Source organism: Rhincodon typus, chromosome 25 (genome assembly GCF_021869965.1).
Source record: "Rhincodon typus isolate 14 chromosome 25, sRhiTyp1.1, whole genome shotgun sequence".
Lineage (NCBI taxonomy): Eukaryota > Metazoa > Chordata > Chondrichthyes > Orectolobiformes > Rhincodontidae > Rhincodon > Rhincodon typus.
The window spans coordinates 41,868,834-41,889,180 of record NC_063356.1 but is presented as its reverse complement, the minus strand read 5'-3'; the positions used below and the strand labels follow the sequence as shown (position 1 = coordinate 41,889,180).

Sequence of the window (20,347 nt, the reverse complement as noted above, 5' to 3'; positions counted from 1 at the left end):
CCCGGTCTGCGTTATATTGTATAAACACACAGGCCCTGTCTCAGTCCCAGTCCGCGTTATATTGTATAAACACACAGACCACTGTCTCAATCCTGGTCTGCATTATACTGTATAAACACACAGGCCCTGTCTCAGTCCCGGTCTGCGTTATATTGTATAAACACACAGACCCCTGTCTCAGTCCCGGTCTGCGTTATACTGTATAAACACACAGGCCCTGTCTCAGTCCTGGCCTGCGTTATACTGTATAAACACACAGGCCCTGTCTCAGTCCTGGTCTGCGTTATACTGTATAAACACACAGACCCCTGTCTCCGACCCGGTCTGCGTTATATTGTATAAACACACAGACCCCTTTCTCAGTCCCGGTCTGCATTATACTGTATAAACATACAGGCCCCTGTCTCAGGCCCGGTCTGCGTTATACTGTATAAACACACAGGCCCTGTCTCTGGCCCGGTCTGCGTTACACTGTATAAACACACAGACCCCTGTCTCAGACCCGGTCTGCGTTATACTGTATAAACACACAGGCCCCTGTCTCAGTCCCGGTCTGTGTTATACTGTATAAACACACAGGCCCAGTGTGCGCTGGGATTGCGTGGTGTTGTGTCGCACTGGGTGCCCAGGGTATAGGGGCTCACTGTGCCTGGTGAAGGCAGAGAGATGCATGAATCCATGGCAGTGAGGTGCAGGTCTGTTGGAGGACAGTATTGTGAGGGGTGGAGGAGTGGCGATGGGGCTGCTCGCTGTGAATGGCCATATCCTTCTTCCTCTAAAGGATTTTGCCTTATCTCCCTCAGAATGTTCACCTCAGGTCGAGAGCACAACGTCACTCAGGCGAACCAGAAAGGCGAGTATGAGATCGCTGAGGGTCTCAGTTCCACGGTCTTCCGAGCAGCCCTGGTGAGTTCACACATCACTGCGTTCAGTAACCCCTCTGTGCCACAGATTCACATTCGGCACCGTGCACCAAGAATACATATCAGGGAAGCTGACTCTCCGTAGGGGAGAGTGTGGTGCCAAGATTGAGTGGGGGGCGGTGCGGTGTGGGTCTTACATTTGTACCATGGGACCCTGCTATTTGTTCCTGTGCTATCACATACCTTGCTACAGTCCATTATATCAACCGCAGGAGTTAATCTTTTATGAAACAAACTGATTGATAGAGTTGTTCGGTGTGGAAGGGCTCCCATCTTTCCTGCTGTGGGAGCTCGGCCTCAGTTTGGGTCATTTAGGACACACCCACACACACACACACACACACACACACACACACACACCCACACCCACACACACACACTCTCTCTCACAGACACACACTCTCACAGACACACACACACACACATGCACGTGCACACACTCTCAGACACATACACACATTCTCTCTCACACACACACACGCACAGTCACACACACAGACACATACACACACATACGGGGACACACACACACAAATACAGACAGGCACACACACACACGTACATACACACACATACAGACAGGCACATCCACACACACACAGACAGACACACACACACAGACACATATAGACACACACACAGACACACACACACAGACACACACACAGACACACACACACACACACAGACACACACACACAAACACACACACAGACACACACAGACAGACACACAGACACACACACAAACACACACACACGAACACACACACACATGCACCCTCCCTAACATACACATGCACAGACACACACACTCCCTAACACACACATGCACACACACACACACTCGCTAACACTCACACGCACACACACACACGCGCACACAGACATACACGCACACTCTCTAACACACACACGCACAGACACACACACTCCCTAACACACACACACGCACACCCACACTCCCTAACACACACACGCACACTCCCTAATACTCACACGCGCACACACACACAAACATACACTCCGTAACACAAACACGCACACACACACACTCCGTAACACACACACGCACACACACTCCCTAACACTCACATGCACACACACACTCCCTAACACACACATGCACACACACACATGCACCCTCCCTAACACACACACGCACACACACACACACACATGCACAGACACACACACTCCCTAACACACACACGCACAGACACACACACACATGCACACTCCCTAACACGCACACACACACACACTCCATAACACACACACGCGCACACACACACTCCCTAACACACACACACACACTCCCTAACACACACACACATGCACACTCCCTAACACTCACGCACACACACACACATGCATGCACACACACACACACACTCCGTAACGCACACACGCACACACACACTCCCTAACACACACACACACACACACACACACACAATATGAGGATTGGACGTGTAGGCTCCCTGGCAGCTATTACCTCATCAGAGCTCATGATCCCAACATTGAGTCACCCTGGCAAAGTGGAGATTAAAATCAGACAGACCCACCTAGCATTGTCCCAGGGCACCAGGCACAACAGAGGGGGCTACTTAATTGGGGAGAGATTGCAGAAAGTTACAGCACAGAGGGTTTGGGAACTCCTTGTATATCAATCATAAAATGTTTGCATCCAAGTTCAGGTAATTGGGAAGGCAAATGGAATGCTGGCCTTTCTTTCAAAATGCAGAGACCTTGCTAAAATTATACAAAGGGCACTAGTCAGACAAGAATACTGTGAACGTGTTTGGGCCCTTTATCTAAGAAAAGACAGACTGTCTTTGGGGCCAGTCCAGAGAAAGCTGATTCAGCTGATCTCGGGTATGGAGGGACTGCCTTATGTAGAGAATTTCAGTAGGTTGGGCCTGTACTCATTGGAATGCAAAGAACTGCCAGATGACCTTATTGAAACATACAAGATTCTTAGGAAACTTGACAGGGTTGGTGTGGAAAGATTATTTCCCCTTGTGGGAGAGACTAGGACCAAAGGGCATCATCTCAGGATAGTGGGTAATGTATTTAAGACAGAGATGAGGAGGAATTCCTTGTCTCTGAAGGTAGTGAATGTGTGGAATTCTTTACTACAGAGAACTGTAGAGGCTGGGTCATTAAGTATATTCAAGGCTGAGACAGACAGATTTTTACTTAGGAAGGGATTCCAGGGTCTTGGGGAAAAGGCAGGAGAGTGGGGTTGAGGATTATCAGATCAGCCATGATCTCGCTGAATTGGCAGAAAAGATTCGATGGGCTGAATGGCATGCCTCTGCTCCTACGCTTCATGATCTTATGGGTATGTCCTGCTCCCAAAAAGCAGAATAAATTCAATCCGGCCCATTCTCACTCGTCTACTCTTGGTTATGTGTAAAATGATGAAAGATGTTGTCAGTGTTCTAACAAACAGCACTCCCCGGGAACCTGGTGAATATAGCCCAGTCTCGGTCCATCCAGGAGGACACAGCTCCTGACCTCATCGTAACTCTTGTCCAGACAAACAGACTGAGTTTCAGGGAAGAAATCAGAACGAATCGAGGCCACATCTCACACAGTAAAGGATCAAGGAGCTCAACAAAAGTAAAGTCAATGTGAAACAAGGGGCAAACTCTCCAAACTGGTTGGAGTCATACCCGGCACATAGGAAGATGGTCGTGTTTGTTGGAGGTCAGTCATCTCAGCTCCAGGACATCTCTGCAGGAGCTCCTCAGATTAGTGTCCCTAGGCCCAAACATCTTCAGCTGCTTCATCAATGACCTTCCCTCCATCATAAGGTCAACATTGGTAACATCCATTTAAACAGAAGGGTTTAGACTGAGTAATTATCGGCCAGTTGGCCTAAGGTCAGCTGTGGAAAGATTATCGGAAAAATATTCTGAAGGACAGGATTTGTTCAGAAAGACATGGATTAGTTGTAAACTATCAGCATGGATTTGATAAGGGAAGCTTGTACCTGACTAGTGGGTTTGCGTTATAACGAGAGGCTGGATAGGCTGGGACTTTTTTCACTGGAATGTAGGGGGCTGAGGGATGACCTTATAGAAGTTTATAGAATCATGAGGGGCATGGACAGAGTGAGTGGCAGATGTCTTTTTGGATTCTAAGACTAGGGTACATATTTTTAAGGTGACAGGAGAAAGATTTAAAAAAGACACGAGGGGCAATTTTTTTATACAAAGAGTGGTTTGTGTGTGGAATGAACTGCCAGAGGAAGTGGTGGATGTGGGTACAGTTACGTTTAAAAGACATTGGGATAAGTACATGGATAGGAAAGGTTTGGAGGGATATGGGCCATGAGCAGACAGGTGGGACTAGTTTAGTTTAGGAACATGGTTGGCACGAACTGGTTGGACCGAAGGGTCTGTTTCTGTGCTGTATGACTCTATCACTAGAATGTTTGAGGACGTACAAGGACAGTCAATGGGAGGAGTGTGTAGGATATAGTCGAGACTCCGAAAGCTTGTGTTTTCAAATAAACCTGTTGGTCTATAACCTGGTGTCGTCTGATTTTTGGCCTTGCCCACCCCAGTCCAACACCAGCACTTCCACATCGTGGAAATTGTCTATATCAGTTTTTATATGGCAGCACAGAAGGATCGAAGGCAAACTAGCAAGTTAGATCCAAAAGCAGCTCAGAACGAAGGAGTAAACAGTAATGGTTGGTGGCTGTTCCTGTGGCTGGGAGGCTGATTCCAATGGGATTTCCCCAAACCTCAGTCCTACATTCCCTGCTGTTTGTGGAATGTACCAATGATTTGAACTTGAATATAGAGGATATGATTAAGAAGTCTGTAGATGCAAAAACTGGCTGTGTGTTGTAATGACAATTAAGGTTGCAAGAAACCCACAATAGCCCAGTAAGCTGGGCAGAACAGCAATGGGTGGAGTTCAGTGTTAAACTCCTGTATTTGGAGAAGGCTAACAGGGTAAGACCTCTGCAGTAAATGGTAGGATACTGAGAGGTATGGGGGAGTCAGAGGACGTGTCCACGGCATGTTAGAAGTGGCTGGCAGCTCAATGAAGTGGTGAAGAAACCATCTGACATGCTTTACAAGAGATGGAAGGCTATAATGGAACTGTATAAAACCCTGGTTAGAGGCCAGAGCTGGATTTCTGCACAGTTTGGCCCATTGTACTATCAGAAAGATATAACTGCACTGGAGAGGGTGCATGGAGGCTTATCAAAGTTCTCCTCTAGGGTCTGGTAGGGATTTCGGAGGCCAAATTGAACATAGGAAGAAGTGATAACTATATGTTAATTAAAGGATAGTTGGGTGTGAACTGTCCGAAACCTGGAAGTTAATTTTAAAATTACTGTTTCAGAAATGGACTTGGATTTTCATGAAATCATACTCATTGAACTCATCGTTATGTATAATATTTCTAATTGACCTTGTGTCGTTTCAGGATTATTACACTACTGGAGTTATTCAGTGTCCTGATGGTATTTCAGTCCAAGAACTCCGAGATGCGTGTGACTATCTGTGCATCAACTTCAGTCACAATACAATTCGCTGTCGAGATCTCAGTAAGTACATAACACGAGATCAATCTTCACATGTTTATACAGCCTGCAAGGACTGGCTAAGGCATTCATCATCCTAATATTTCCCATTTCAGTTCAAGACCAAAGGTGCAGCTCAGTATCAAGCCCAGCATTGCTGCTTGTGTACAAGTGGGTGCATGTTGTGGCGATACTGTGGCTTTAAGAGGTTATTTTGTCCTAGTTTGTTTTAAAGAGAGATTGAGTGAGAGGTACCGAGCTGTTTGTAAGAAAGTAAACAGCTTGTGAGGCCTTCGGGATTTTTTTTTAAAAGTTGGAACAATAGAAGCAGCCTGGCTGGGTGTGGTCGTGCTGCCACAGAACCAGGATTTTTAGTTTACCTTTCAGCAGTTGGTGTTGGGGTCTGGAAGAAGCCAAAAGCTGAGGGTTCTCTTCTTGCTACAGGATTTGCATGTGAGACAATCTGTTTTCTGAATTTGCCTTTTGCCAAAGGTGTGTTTATGGAATGTTACTAAATTGGAACAGTTAAATAGTAATAGTTACTGTAGTTATTATTCTGTTAAGTTTTCCAATAGATTTAAGTTATTCCAGTTCCTTCTTTCTTTTGTTGTATTTTAACTAACGTGGATGTATAAAGTACATTTTGCTTTAAAACTGGTAGTTTGACCAATCAATTGCGTCTGGAACACAACACCTACACTTGCCTTTAAAGTAAGAAAAAGACAGGGTCTAGGCTGCCTTATAATATATTTCGAGGGGGTTTGGTCTGGTCCATAACAAGGTAGACCCGGATTTTGACCCAGAGACACTAAGAGGATGGCAATATATTCCCCGGTCAGGGTGGTTTGATCGGAAGCTTGTATTGGTGGTGTTCCTATGTATCCGCTCTTGTCCTTCTAGATGTAGAGATCGTAGGTTTGTAAGGTGCTAATGAAGAAACCGTGACTTTTTAGGTACTTGTTTTCACCATGTGATAGTATGTACACGTATACACGAACACATGGACATACAAACCGTATGATTTAAGGCTGGTATAGGCCATTCAAGTCAGTTCTACCCTTCAGTAAAATCACCGCCTCAATGCCACTTTCCTGACAATCCCGATATCCTTTCATTCTCTTATCTATCAGGAACCTATCTGACTCTTACCTTTAAAATATCCAATGATGCAGTCCCACTGTTGTCTGGGGAAGAGCCTTCCACAGATTTATGACCCTCTGAAAGAAAAAACAAATCCTCGTTTCTGTCTAGAAACTAGCTCCTAACTCCAGTATCTCCAAAAAGAGATCGAAATGATTTTCTCAGATCCACTCTGCCAAGTCCCCTCAAGGTATTGTATCTTTCAATTAGATCACCCCTCAAGAAACTCCAATGAATACAGTCCCACCTAGTCCACTCTTTCCTTGTTGGATAACCCTTCATTTCAGGAGTCTGTCAAGTGAACCTTCTTCAAACTGCTTCTAATGCAATTATATCCTTTCACAAGGAAGAAACCAAAACTGGACATTTAACTCCAGATGTGGTGTTGGCAACACCCTGTACAACCATTGTAAACTCCATGTGTCAATGTTTATATCCTATTCCCTTCGAAATAATTAACAACTTTCCATCCACTTTCCTAAGTACTTGCTGGACCTTCAGACTAACTTTTTCAGATTCATGTATCAGGATACCTCAAGAGTTCTGCAATCTCTCTCTCTCCATAATATAAATCATTAAATACAATGCTGCATTTCTATTCTTCTCGCCAAAGTGGACAAGTTCACATTTCCTACAATATACGCTCATGTGCCAGATGGTCGCCTATCCACTTACCCAAACTGTATCTCTTTTTAAACTCGTTATATCCTCTGTACAAGTAACTATTGTTGTATCATCAGCAATTTTAATGACCAGACTTTCAGCCCTTTCATCCAAGTCATTAATATGGCCTCAGCATTGATTCCTGTCAACTCAAAAATGACCCATTTATCTTTCCTCTGTGCTTCCTGTTGGTTGACCTGTCCTCTCTCTATGCCAATACCTTTCCTGTGAGCTCTTGTTGTGTAGGAACCTTTGAAGTGGCACTTGGTGAAATGCCTTTCAGAAATAATTTGAACAAGAATGACGGTGAACAACATGGACTGGAGATTCTGCTCTATGCTCACACTTTGGACGTCTCTTCCAGGTGCTCTGCTACATGAGTTGTCAAACGATGGGGCGCGGAAGCAGTTTGAGAAGAACTTGGAAGAGCTGGTGTTTCCCCTGATGGTGTCAAGTGCCCGGAAAGGGGAGCGGGAATGCCATGTGGTTGTGCTGGCACATGAGGACACTGTGGACTGGGATCAACAACATCCACCACAGATGGGAGAAGAATATTCTCACAGTAAGAGCAGAGTGTGGCTGAGATTTACCTTCACCGTGAGATGTTGGGTTTCTTATTGCCTTGACATAAATGCACCATCCCACATTTCAGATTAATTTGTCAATTCCACATTAATTCTAGCAGTGATCTGTCTGATGTCCCTCCCAGATTTTAGTGCCCCCTCTCCTTTTGGCCTGGCGATAACGGGGTTAATTATTGTGCTCCATAGTTGCCCAAAGATTATGCAGTAGCTCCACATACATCAGGGACACGGACCCTGCATCAACAACTCAGTGCATTTCCATGGTGCCTTCAACGTAGCGAAACATCTCAAAAGCCTGATTTATTAAAACAAGGTTTGACACTGTGCCTCATGGGGAAGATATCAGGCCAGAAGAGGTATGTTTTGAGGAACCCGAAAGGAGAAGTCGAGAGTTTTAGTGACGAAATTCCAGAGATTTTGGGTTTTACCAACTGAACGCACAGCCACCCACAGTGGGGGGGAAATGACTGTGATAGAGCAATCCCCTGGCACTCACTAGCCTCACTACTTCACCCATTCCACCAAAAGTGTAAACATCACACCCAATCACTAAAAACCATTTATTATTGTTAGCTAGAATGAAAGACTTTCACCAGGATTTTCAATAAACTGAAACACAGCGTCTTCACTATAGACAAAAGTAATCCACAAGCAAGTTGCCATACTGGCTGTCTAATAAAGTAAATGAAACTGTATCTCCCTCAATCCCAATCCCATATACACACATTCATGCACATGCACACACTCATACACACACTTTTCTCATACTCTCGCACTTGCACTCACACATACATTCACTCTCTCTCACACACTTACACACACACATGGGTCACTCACATTTCTCACACACACACACACACATTCGTGCACTTCACTCTCTTACACACACTTACACTTTCACTCTTACACACATTCATTCATTTATTCATTCACAGGCAGGTCAGAACTATCCCACTCCTGTCAGTGACTTGTACACAGAAAACAAGCCAAACTTGTCAGGATTGTAAACCCTGGGCCCCCACGCTGCAGTTAGATAAGGACTCCCCTCTGGACACCACAGAGGAGCATACAAGAAATGAGAGTGAGGTGGGGAAGTGGGAATACTGACTGTGTTGTTCGTGTTTCAGTTATTTATAGCACCAAACTGTACAGGTTCTTCAAATACATCGAGAACCGGGAGGTCGCCAAACAGGTTTTGAAGAACCGAGGGCTAAAGAACATCCGCATCGGAATTGAAGGTGAGCCGGATGGAATGGGTTTTTGGGAACATAAGAATTGGGAGGAGTCAGCCTGATCATTGGCTGATATCATTGCCAAAGCCATGAAGCCTCTTTTTAAAGTACAGTCATATTTGTGATGTTTGCTGGTCTCAACTGATTCCAGCACAGGCCCACGATGTTCATGCCAGCTCTCCAAATAAGCAATTTACATCTCACCATATCCTTCCGTTTTAAAAAAAAGACATGAGGAGAACTTTTTTACACAGCGAGTGGTTAATGTGTTGAATGAACTGCCAGAGGAAGTGGTGGATGTGGGTACATTTACAACGTTTAAAAGACATTTGGATAAATACATGAAAAGAGATGTTTGGAGGGATATGGGCCAAGAGCAGGCAGGTGGGACTAGTTTAGTTTGGGATTATGGTTGGCATGGACTTGTTTGACCAAAGGTTCTGTTTCTGTGCTGTGTGACTCTACGTGAACAGTCTAACCTTTACCAATCAGCCTATCTCACCGAGGTTCTTCATCTCTGAATCCCGTCCATTCTCCTGAATCCCGTCCATTCTCCTGAATCTTCCCTGCATCCTCTTCAATGCCTTCACATTCTGTCTGAAGTCTGGTGTCCAGCTGAGGTCTAACCAGAGTCTCATACAAGTTTCACCTCACCTTCTTGCTCTTATGCTTGATGCTGCTATTAGGAAAGTCAAAAATCACACAACACCAGGTTATAGTCCAACAGGTTTATTTGAAGACAAAGTTTTCGGCATCTCATTCCTTCAGGTGTCAGGAGCGAGGCTCTGAAAGCTTGTGTCTTCAAATAAACCCGTTGGACTATAACCTGGTGTCATGTGAGTTTTGATCTTCTCCACCCCAGTCCAACACCAGCACCTCCACATCATTAAGAAAGCGTACAAGCAGGATATTTTATGAACCGTGCCCTGCCAACCTCAATGATGAAGTTCCTGCCAGGTACCTCTGTTCGTCCACCTTAAGTGCTGCCCCCTTTATCTTGCCAACACACTGACTTCTCTACATTGAACTTCACGTCTCCTATCCATCCATGTCACTGACCTATGACCTTTTTAAAGTGCTGTCTGTCCAGGCTGATTCCAGGGATGCCGGGTCTGACACATGAGGAGAGATTGACTAGGTTAGGATTGTTTTCGCTAGAGTTCAGACGAATGAGGGGGGATCTCAGAGAATTATAAACAGGATTGGACAAGGTAGATGCAGGGAGGATGTTCCCAATGGTGGGTGTGTCCAAAACCAGGGGTCACAGTATGAGGATTCAAGGTAGACCATTTAGGACGGAGATGAGGAGACATTTCTTCACCCAAAGAGTGGTGAGCCTGTGGGATTCATTATCACAGAAAGTGTCAAAGATGCCAAAACATTGAATGTATTCAACAGGCGGCTAGATATAGCACTTGGGACGAATGGGATCAAAGGTTATGGGGAGAAAGCAGGATTAGGCTATTGAGTTGGATGATCAGCCATGGTGAAGAATGGCGGAGCAGGCAAGAAGGGGCGAATGCCCTCCTCCGGTTCCTATCTTCTATGTTTCCTCAGTTGCTGGTGATGCCAAGGAAGGGGGGGGGGGGGGGGGGGGGTGGGGTGGGAGGCTGAAGAGCTCCCTTGCTTCTCAATGAAATTGAACCCTGGAACCTTGTATATCATGTCGAAAGGAGTTTTGGTCCGACAGGTCACAGCTTACTGTCTGTCCAGACCTGAGCCTAACCTTTCCGACTCGGAGGGGGATAGCGCTATCCACAGAGCCACTACAAATACACACTTACATTCAGAAGCCATGGAACTGTTGTAATGGGTTAACTCTATAAGACATTTGTACACAGTAGGATCCCATAAGAGTAGAGTGAGAATGATGGGTCAGTATTTTTGTGCTCCGTTCTCTAGGTTACCCAACCTGTAAGGAGAAGTTGAAGCTGCGAGCAGGGGGCCGTTACGAGGTGATCTATAACTACGTGCAGCGACCATTCATCCACATGTCCTGGGAGAAGGAGGAGGGGAAGAGCCGGCATGTGGATTTCCAGTGTGTCAGGAGCAGGTCCGCCACCAACCTGGCCTCACCCCCCCGTGACCTTGGCACCACCCATCACCCACAAGTGGATGAGCTCGACATCCTGGGTCCAGCGCAGGAACAGGCTGGGGAGGTTAGTGCCACCCTCCAGGAGTAAGCTTAACCCTGGGGCACTGGCACATAACTGCCCCTGGAAAATGGGGCTGTGCTTCAGGCTGCTCTGTCATGGGAATACAAACAGGATTGAGGTGCTCCTCAACTCCACACTGTGACAGCACAGAGCATGGTGCTCTGGTATGTGGGGAGATCCTCTGCAGTGATCGAGTGTGGGGAAATCTGGCGGTGATCAGGTGTGAGGATCTCGCTGCACTCAAACACAGGATCTGACACAGTGAGTGGGTGCGGGGAATCTGACGTAGTGATCAAGCGCAGGAGATCCACATGGTGCTTGGCTGTGGGGACCTGGTGTGAGGATCAGGTGTAGTGATCCAGTGCATGAATCAGTTGTGCAGGTTCCATATGTACAAACTGTTGGGAAGGCTCTGACTCTGGCACTTTGGAATGTTTTTTTTAAATTCACTTGTGGGATGTGGGCATCACTGTGGCCCAGCATTTCTTGTCAATCCCTAGTTGCCCCTTGAGAAGGTGGTGAGCTGCCTTCTTGAATTGCTGCAGTCCTCCTGCTGTGGGTTGATCCACAATAATGCCATTAGGGAGGGAATTCCAGGATTTTAATCCAGTAACAGTGAAGGAGCGGAGATATATTTCCAAGTCAGGCTGGTGAGGGGAACTTGCAGGTGATGTTTCAGCATCCACATTTCTGTAGAAGCTGTCATGGGTCTGTTTAGGGGGAGGCAGGAGCTGTTTATGTCAGAAAGGGCAAGAGCAAGCGCGTGTGTGTGTGCGTGTGCTGTGGGGAAGGAGCAAGGTGATTGCCATCAATGAGCATGGTTTGAGTACGAGACCTATCCCTCTGTCACCTCTTCATTCTCTCCGATAACATAAACCAACTGAATTGGAACCCATCCACCTCCCCAAGGTGCAGCTGCCTTTGGTTGGCCAGGCTGGTGTCTCATGAAAACAGAACCTTCTAAGAGATACATTTCGCTGTTTGTTTTGAACATGGTATATCTTGTCTCAATCCCTGACCACACTCACTAGGGGACAATGCAGCCTCAGTCAACTTCAGGATCTCCCCTCCACTTCACTGGGAGTTGAATCCCAGTGACTGGGACCTCTAAAGGACTGGGAGGGGAATCTCCCAGCAAAGCAAAGGGCCTCTAACACTGGGGACAGAGCACTGGAGAGAAAAGGACAGCAGCAATGAGCTGCCTGGCTCTGAGTACAGGGGTCATTGAAATATAGTGGGTCAGGTACAAACAAAATGCAAATGGCCAGTGGAACATCTGTCTTTATAAATTATCCATCTGGAATCTAATGAAGCTGAACAAGGCCCTGGTTAGATCCCAGCTGGAGTTTCATGTACATGGCTGGGACCATGCTACTGGAAGAGGATAGGTGCTTGGAAGGAACCAAACATTAGGTTGGGGAAAGAACAAATAAAATGTGCTGGAATTTAGAAGGTTAAGAGGTGATTTCATTGAGGCTTTTGGAATGTTAAAAGGAAGCAATAGGGAGTACAGAAACTGCTTCCAAAAATGGGGAAGTAGATGCAACCTTGAAATCCAAGTCTCACCTTTCAGAAGGGATAAGGAAAGCACTTCAAGTAAAGGAATGGTAGAAGATAGTTTAGAACTCTCTGCCACAAAACACATCAGTGCTCTTAATCATTGAAAGGTGGAATTGGGTTGAATGGTCTGCTCCTGTTTCTCTTGGTCTTCAGATGCTGCGTGCAGTGTGAGCTGCTGTGACACAGTCCGAACCATCAGATTTGACCTTCTGCTTTAACTGAAAATCAGTACCATTAATATCCAACAGATAGCTCTTTGATCACAAATGATCAGCCTACCTTTCAAGGAATGGCCTATTCCTCATACAGCTGAGCCTCCAAATTATGCAGCAAATTTTAACCAGTTTAGTTAATGGGAATGTGCTTTAACAGCTGGAAGCAGAACCTCTGACCCATTTCCTTGGTGTACAGCACAGTGGTCCTCAGTCCTTTTGTGTATATGCTAGATCGTATTGGAGCAGCCCCAAACCAGTGCCACTGTCCCCACCATCCTGTATTGACCCCAAACTAGGCCCCCCGCCCTAAAACCAATCCTATTTTGTCCCATGTCCATGTATCAATTCAGTACTATCCCCACTTCCCTTTTAGTGTTCTGTGATTTGAATGTTTCCCTCCAAAATACAACGGTCACTGCCTCAACTGGTCTGTGTCCAACTAATCAGTGTGGTTACATTTCTCCACTTAATGACCATTTCAGATTGGAGACACTGACTCACCAGCCTGTGGAGACAGTCAATCCCAAAACACCGTCTACGTTCCCCTGCATGTTTTGCATCCTGCTAAATTTTGCTTGGCCCAGTGTCTGCTCATATACATAGCTCTCTACTCCTGCTATCACCCTGGGAAATCAAGAAATCTTCTTTGAAGAAACTGTACTCCAACCGTGACCCAGATTTGGTGTAGAATCATCATTACTTCCTTTGGCTTGTTCACTAAAATGTCAGCCTCCCAGATTTGGGTCATCTTAAATTTAACTGTGTATGAAGCATTTTTTGTTTTAAACTAACACTGTTTTTAGCTGAAAGGACCAGAGTCAGAAAATGAAACATTGAAGTGAGATAGCCTCTCGGTCACATCCCTCTGCACAGTGCTGCTCACACCAAAGCATTCCTCCCATTGAGAGATCTCCTACTTAAGATTTGGTTTTATTTATTATTGTCACATGTACCTAGGTGCAGTGAAAAGTTTCGTTTTGCGTGCAGTACAGGCAGATCATAGTAGTCAAAGATCACAGGGTGATTGAACAGAGTGAGGAGTACAAAGTCACAGCTGCAAAGAAGGTGCACAAAGAGTGAGACCAACATTAGGTTTGAAATTTAATGGGTCCATTCAGCAGTCTAATAAGAGCGGGGGAAGAAGCTGTTCTTGAATCTGTCAGTACTTGTGTTTAAGCTTTTGTATCTTCTGCCCAATGGAAGAAGTTGAAAAGATTATAACTGGGATGGGAGGGGTCTTTGAGTATGTTGGCTGCCTTTCTGAGCAAGAATAGACAGTCAATGGATGCAAGGTTGGAACAAGTAAATGAAAATATACTAGAACTGAGATAGTCTCTGGGGCACATCCCTAAAGAGGTTTGTGAACTTTGAACAGTGTTACAGGTATTTCTGCTATAAACGCATGTTTCGTTAATACGAATTGGCTGTAATGCGATTACGAATAGTGAATACTGTTTGGATAAGCAAACTTTCTACTGTAAAGGTACAGCGATTTCCCTATAACACAATTTTCTATAGCGCGAGGTCACATAGGAACGCAGCTATCGTGTATAGGAGAACTACCTGTACTGAGAATTATTTAAACACCTGAAAAAAATAACATTTTAGGTGAGGATCCACGTTATAACAAAGCAAAGTGCTCTGACACGTTGCCACAAACGAGCAGAGTTCAGGTCGGACAGATTGTTTATAATGAGCTCAGCTCTTTATGGAGCACCGGAAGAGGGTCTGTATGAGATAGAGTTCCTTAATCTCTCCTATTGTGCTCAAACTGTGAAATGCTGCACTGAATTCTGTCAGATGAATGATTGTTTTACTCTGTCTCAGCACATCTGCTACCCAGATCAGTAATTCTCAACAGCCGCACTTCAGACACATGTTTTACAAATTGACGAAGCAGCACCTGTCAACTTAAAAAAAAATACAGCCTGGATGGGCTCAGATACATGTTGAGTGTCCCAGCAAGAACAATAACTTAGTCTAGGGAAGGAAACCATCAGCCCTTGGAGTACATACTGAATCCAAGAGTAGTTTGGGATATGGACAAGAGAACACAGAACCACAAATGTGAAGGACAGACTGCCTGGGAAGACATGGAAACAGTTAGTACTGCAAACATTGGAAGGTGTAGCAGTTTAAGGGGAACAGATGACGAGTTATAGGTTTCCAAACTTCTTCACATGGAGGGTGGGAGTCCCTCACCTCTCATCAGGAGCTGTTGTAAAATAACTGACTGATTGCTGTGATTAGTCATGATCCTTCTATCATGCAACTAACAGCTCAATTATGAAGCAAAGTCATTCTTCACCTGGCAATTCCCCAGTTTGCACATTAATATTTTAATACTAGAATGTGGACATGCAGCCCTTTACTGAGACACAGATGATAATTTTTAGGTTGCAGTCACAATGTGTATATGGATTGACAGAAACTATTCAATGGTCCTGTTCAATCACCAACCAATGACAGTGCATTTGATGTCTGCCATTGAAAAGGGCTAGCATGCAGGTCTGTATAAAACATGCATCATGTACTGTGCACTGTTCTGTCCGTCACACTCTCCTTTTCAGATTTGGCTAAAAACTGGCTTGGGGGGGGATCTCCAAAGTTCTGAGAATTGCTGAGAAATGGAGGTTGCATCGGGCGGAGGGGGGGAGGGGGTGGTGGGGGTAAGGTGGTGACGGATAAAAGAAAGAGAGAGCAGTCCCCGTGGAACAACCAGCAGTTAATGTACTGAAGTTTTTGCTGGCAGAGAAACATCCAGGGGCCTTCATCCCAGGAACTGTGCAATGTTCAATTAAAGAATAATTTGCAATTAAAAGGTGAAAAGGTTGTTCTTTTTCTTCCACTTGCACCTCCCCTGCAGTAAACAAAAACAAACAGAAAACTCCAGACAACATTTCACAGACTCGGTGATGTTAAGTAAACAGTTTTATAATACAGTTTTAAACAAAATAAGTGGCCATCGTAAAAAGCAATACTGCAACTTACACAACCCTTACGCCAGGATTTACATCACTCAGCCCCAGGAACACTGGCAGTCTGACCCAGTCTCTCACATAGCCCTTCCTCCAACTAGAAATGGTCCTCACTCCACAGAGGCTATTATAGCCCCTCAGCACTCCTTCCCCTTCATGGGGACTGAAGGCAGGGACTGTTTACACAGTCTGACCCTATCACAGCTACATTGGTACTGGACTCCAGCACACCCAGGATCTCCCTAAACTGACCGTTAGCTACATGAGAGACTACTTCAGTTTTTGCAAGCTATTCAACCTTGGGGAAGCAGCACACACACACACACACACCTCTCTCTCACTCCTCACAACATTGAACATAGAGGGTGGGGTAATTTACCAGTACGTTTAGCCACACTGTTGTATTGAAAACAGCTGTTCCTCAAAAGACAATCACAACCTCCACCCTCATCTCCACATTGCTGACATTAGTTTGGGGAACTGAAATAATTTTTTTTAAAAACAAGGATGAAGATCATCGCCTGATGTGCACATAGCACTGAGGTTCAAGCTCTGGTCAGTAGCTTGCCCCCATTTGTATCAAACATTTCCCTCAGGGTTTGCAGCGTGGGAACAAGAGTGGCCCGTTCTGCTATTTTGCAGCCTCCTGCACATACGCAGGTTTAGAATATGGCAAAGCAAAAATTGGGTCTTAAGGGGGAGAGGACACAAAATGGCAGAAGCCACTTCCTCAGTATAATGGAGCCACAGGACCTCGTATCTGGGAACAGCACTGGGATGTTTAAACATCAGTCATGGCAACGAGCTATTCCTTAAAGCTCAGCAACAGTGATAGGCAGCTGTCAACCTTCAACTATATTCATCCCACCCATAGGACAGTGTGGGTGCCCCTACAATACATGGACCGCAGTGATCCAAGAAGGCAGCTCACTGCTACCTTCTCAAGGGCGATGCCCACATCCCACGAGTGAATAAAAAAATTCTACCTCAATCACTTTCTACAGGCCATCAGGTTACAAAATAAACAGCTTGCCACTGCAGAGCAACACCCCTATAATGGTCAGGAAGTTGGGATGCTGCAAGAAACAGTGTGGCACCAGACACTTGGAGCTTCAGCTGTGATCCATGTCCTAGCCTTACCAACTGGCATTCACCATTCTCTCTCAGGAATCTCTTAACTGACAGTGCAGTCTGAGTATGATAGTGTGGACTAACCCCAGGGACGTTTGGGTGGGGGGAGCCAGCAGCCTGTACCAACAAGATTATTGGCAGAATTATGTTACATTGCTCCCTCTCTAAATAAGGCCCCGTTGTAACATTCAAAAATTACTTTCACACAAAATAATGTACAAATCCCACCACAGCCATGTCCTAGAGTATGGGTCACTGGAAGTATGTTGGAAAATTAAAGGAAGCAGTGAGTTTGCTTGCACAGCCATTCTGACATTTGCCTGACATACACCTTCAGCACCGAGCAAATCCAGATAGCAACTTACTGTCAGACACAATCCCACCATAATCACTGGCTGGTCATTATAATAATCTGGTCTACAAGTACCAGCTTCTCGGATCCTCCTCTTTTGCTCTCTTAACACAGAGATAGAGGGATGGTTACTGAAATGACAGCTGAAAACAGGCGAGAGTTCTCCAAGTGATGGATATTCTGGATTTTATGGTAATACTGGACCGGCACGTTCGATCAAAGGCAAGATGGAAAAGGGCAAACAAAATAAATCAACAAAGGAAGGAAATGAGATATCTTCCAGAGGGATTATCTGTGGCAGGAACTATTGTTTAGCTTGCTATATGTACCCTGGAGTTGGTGCACAAACTGCATGGAAATAATAGACACAAACTCAAAGAAATGAGAATCTTCAAACAAGCCTGCAGAGATCCAGGCCTGGAATCACCCACCTTCACCCACAGCAATGCTAATAGGGCCAACATCTCCTTCTATACAAGTACAAACACACAACCGTATTTACAAACAAGATCCATCACAAACACTCTCCCTATAAAATAATAAAGCTGCATATAGTTAGAAATCAAGGTGACATCAGCACAGAGTTCATCACGAACCCAACCAATTAATAAATGCATCCAAATACAGATAAAAACACATGATGTGAACAGTACCTTGGTGTCTGCAGTGTGCTCAGCTGTGGACAATCATCAACAGAAATGGGAAGGGCTGGCACAGACAGTACAGAGCGATGAGCGGCAGTAGGGCAGCTGTATACCACCCAGCTATCTCTCTGTCAGACTACCACTGGGCTGCTTTCTGCCCCCCTCGCACATCACTATGCACCATGAACCCATTACACTGCCCTCTGACTGTAGGCAGGACCACACAGCACCGATAATTCACTGATAATCACTCAAATATACAGGCCCTCCTGTGACCATTTATAGGGACAGGTATATGCCCGCCTCAGCCACCAGGGAACACACAGCAAAGGGAGCCTCATGGACAGGCACAGTAGATGCATTTGCTGGTAAAGGTTTGGTCTATCGGCCACTAGGAGCTGAACTGGACAGAGCAGATTCAGGCAGGAGCAGCACACAGCTAGCGAGTGGCAAAGACCTGCTGGCCTTGTGTTGTAGGAATCCCACTGAGCCCTCTTTGGACAGCTACTGCCTGAGGTCCTGGGCTGCATGGAGTCTAATATCGGCATTTGCTGCCCAGCAAAAAGAGATTATAATGGATATCTGGATATTAGGAATAAAATCTGAGTAATTTCTCAGTCCTTCACAACTGTCACTATCCTCGGCAGTAAGGCTCCACCAACGGACCAATCAAGTTGCTAAGATAAAATAGGCACTAAAGTAGTGATGTTAGCCCTTGGGGTCAAAGTTCATCACTTTCCAGACTTCATGTAGGAAGGAATGGCTCCACGGGCAGTCAGTCCTTCAAATCGTTTGTAGGTATAGTTGATGAAGACCCAGTCCTTGTTCTTGTAGTCTGCCTCTGAATGGTTACTCACTGCAACTGGAGGGGAGGGAAGGAGAACGTTAGGAACAGCACAGGAGGGAGCTCAAAGATCCCTGAAGCAAAATGCAGTTTGATTTATACAAATCGGTACGTTCCACTGGACCCTCCTCCTCTCAAAAGTGCCAATTCCCAAGCAGCGACAGTTCCGAACGGCAAGCTCCAGTTAAGAAAACAATCTCATAGAACATGCACCCCCATCCCTGGAGACCACCGTATCAAACAGAGCCTCGAATAGATTATCGTCCTCAGTGCTGTCACTGGGTTTACTTCGTGAAGCTACTTAACAGGGATAATTAATTAAACTGATACAGCGAAGCAAAGACTGGATGATCTTTTGAAATAGCATGCTTTTACAGGATGGGGAACTTTTGGGACTTGTAGCACAAGCCCAGCAGAGGCCAGCTCACTGTGTACAAACCACTTCAAACCCGCCTGAAGCAGCCAAGGGGAGTCCGAGAGGGGTCATCCATCAGGGGAGTCCGAGAGGGGTCATCCACACTCTCTCAGTCATTTCCATTAAACAGCACAAAATGGCAGAATAAGGGTACTATCATATTTTAGGTCAAAGGCTTTCTATTCAAGTGCTCCAAGCAAATGCTTATCCTGGGATTCACACTCCCAGACTGAAGCTTTATCCTCAGATTTAACACTAACGGGATTCCAGTGACAACACCGATTCAGCAAAGAACTAACGAGAAAGTTTAGAACCAGCAGCTGACAGAGATTAGTTGTTACTCTAGATACTAGCAGCATCAGTAACTGGTCCTCGCTGACAGAGCTTAGAAAGCAGTGAAAAGAAGCCAGCACCAGAAACGTGCTGATCACATTTGGCCAGACTTTGGTTCCAGACTCACGCAGCACATGATGCGAGTCTTACTGACCTCTTCAGGTTATAAGTGACTTCTGGATTTCTCTTTTCCCTGACAAATTGTTTGCAAACTAGAGGAATTGGACAGGCCTGTAGCTCCTTGCTGATACCACCCCCAACAACCACCAACTCCCCCCACCCCACCCCGCAATCACCACTTTGTCATGACAGAGAATCTGGCCCTCTCCTTGCTGACCATTACTTATCAGACAAGATGTCAGTCCAGCAGACAGCAATGCTAAACTCCTCTACAGCTGCCTCTCCCAGTGTAACAGCACTGCCAAGGCTTTGGCTCACTGTGAGCTGGCAGTCCCCATTCTCCAAAGCACCGAATGAGATTTGAACCCTCCTCCACTCCTGGATCTTCCCTGCACTTGGTCAGAGGACGGGTTTGGGTAAACCATGCCGAGGACAGGCCTTCAGCAGCAGGGCGGGGAGAAGTGATGGGTTGTCCTCCCTACATTTGATTCCTGCCATGTGAGGAG

The 20,347-nt window shown here is 45.6% G+C and overlaps 2 protein-coding genes across 4 annotated transcripts in view; one reads left to right on the top strand and one right to left on the bottom strand.

Annotated features, from left to right (window-relative positions):
- Nucleotides 1-11,276, top strand: part of LOC125486047 (BTB/POZ domain-containing protein KCTD20-like) — a 16,017-nt gene extending 4,741 nt beyond the window's left edge. The window contains exons 4-8 of the mRNA XM_048611854.1: nucleotides 804-906; nucleotides 5,378-5,498; nucleotides 7,642-7,839; nucleotides 8,989-9,099; nucleotides 10,996-11,276. Coding sequence (XP_048467811.1) covers nucleotides 804-906; nucleotides 5,378-5,498; nucleotides 7,642-7,839; nucleotides 8,989-9,099; nucleotides 10,996-11,276 — 814 coding nt within the window. The remainder of the gene's footprint in view (nucleotides 1-803; nucleotides 907-5,377; nucleotides 5,499-7,641; nucleotides 7,840-8,988; nucleotides 9,100-10,995) is intronic.
- A 4,666-nt stretch (nucleotides 11,277-15,942) lies between these two features.
- Nucleotides 15,943-20,347, bottom strand: part of LOC109924049 (serine/threonine-protein kinase 38) — a 50,146-nt gene continuing 45,741 nt past the window's right edge. For all 3 annotated transcript variants that reach the window (XM_048611920.1, XM_048611921.1, XM_048611919.1), the window contains one exon: nucleotides 15,943-18,991. In XM_048611920.1, coding sequence (XP_048467877.1) covers nucleotides 18,861-18,991 — 131 coding nt within the window. In that variant the 3' untranslated portion in view covers nucleotides 15,943-18,860. The remainder of the gene's footprint in view (nucleotides 18,992-20,347) is intronic.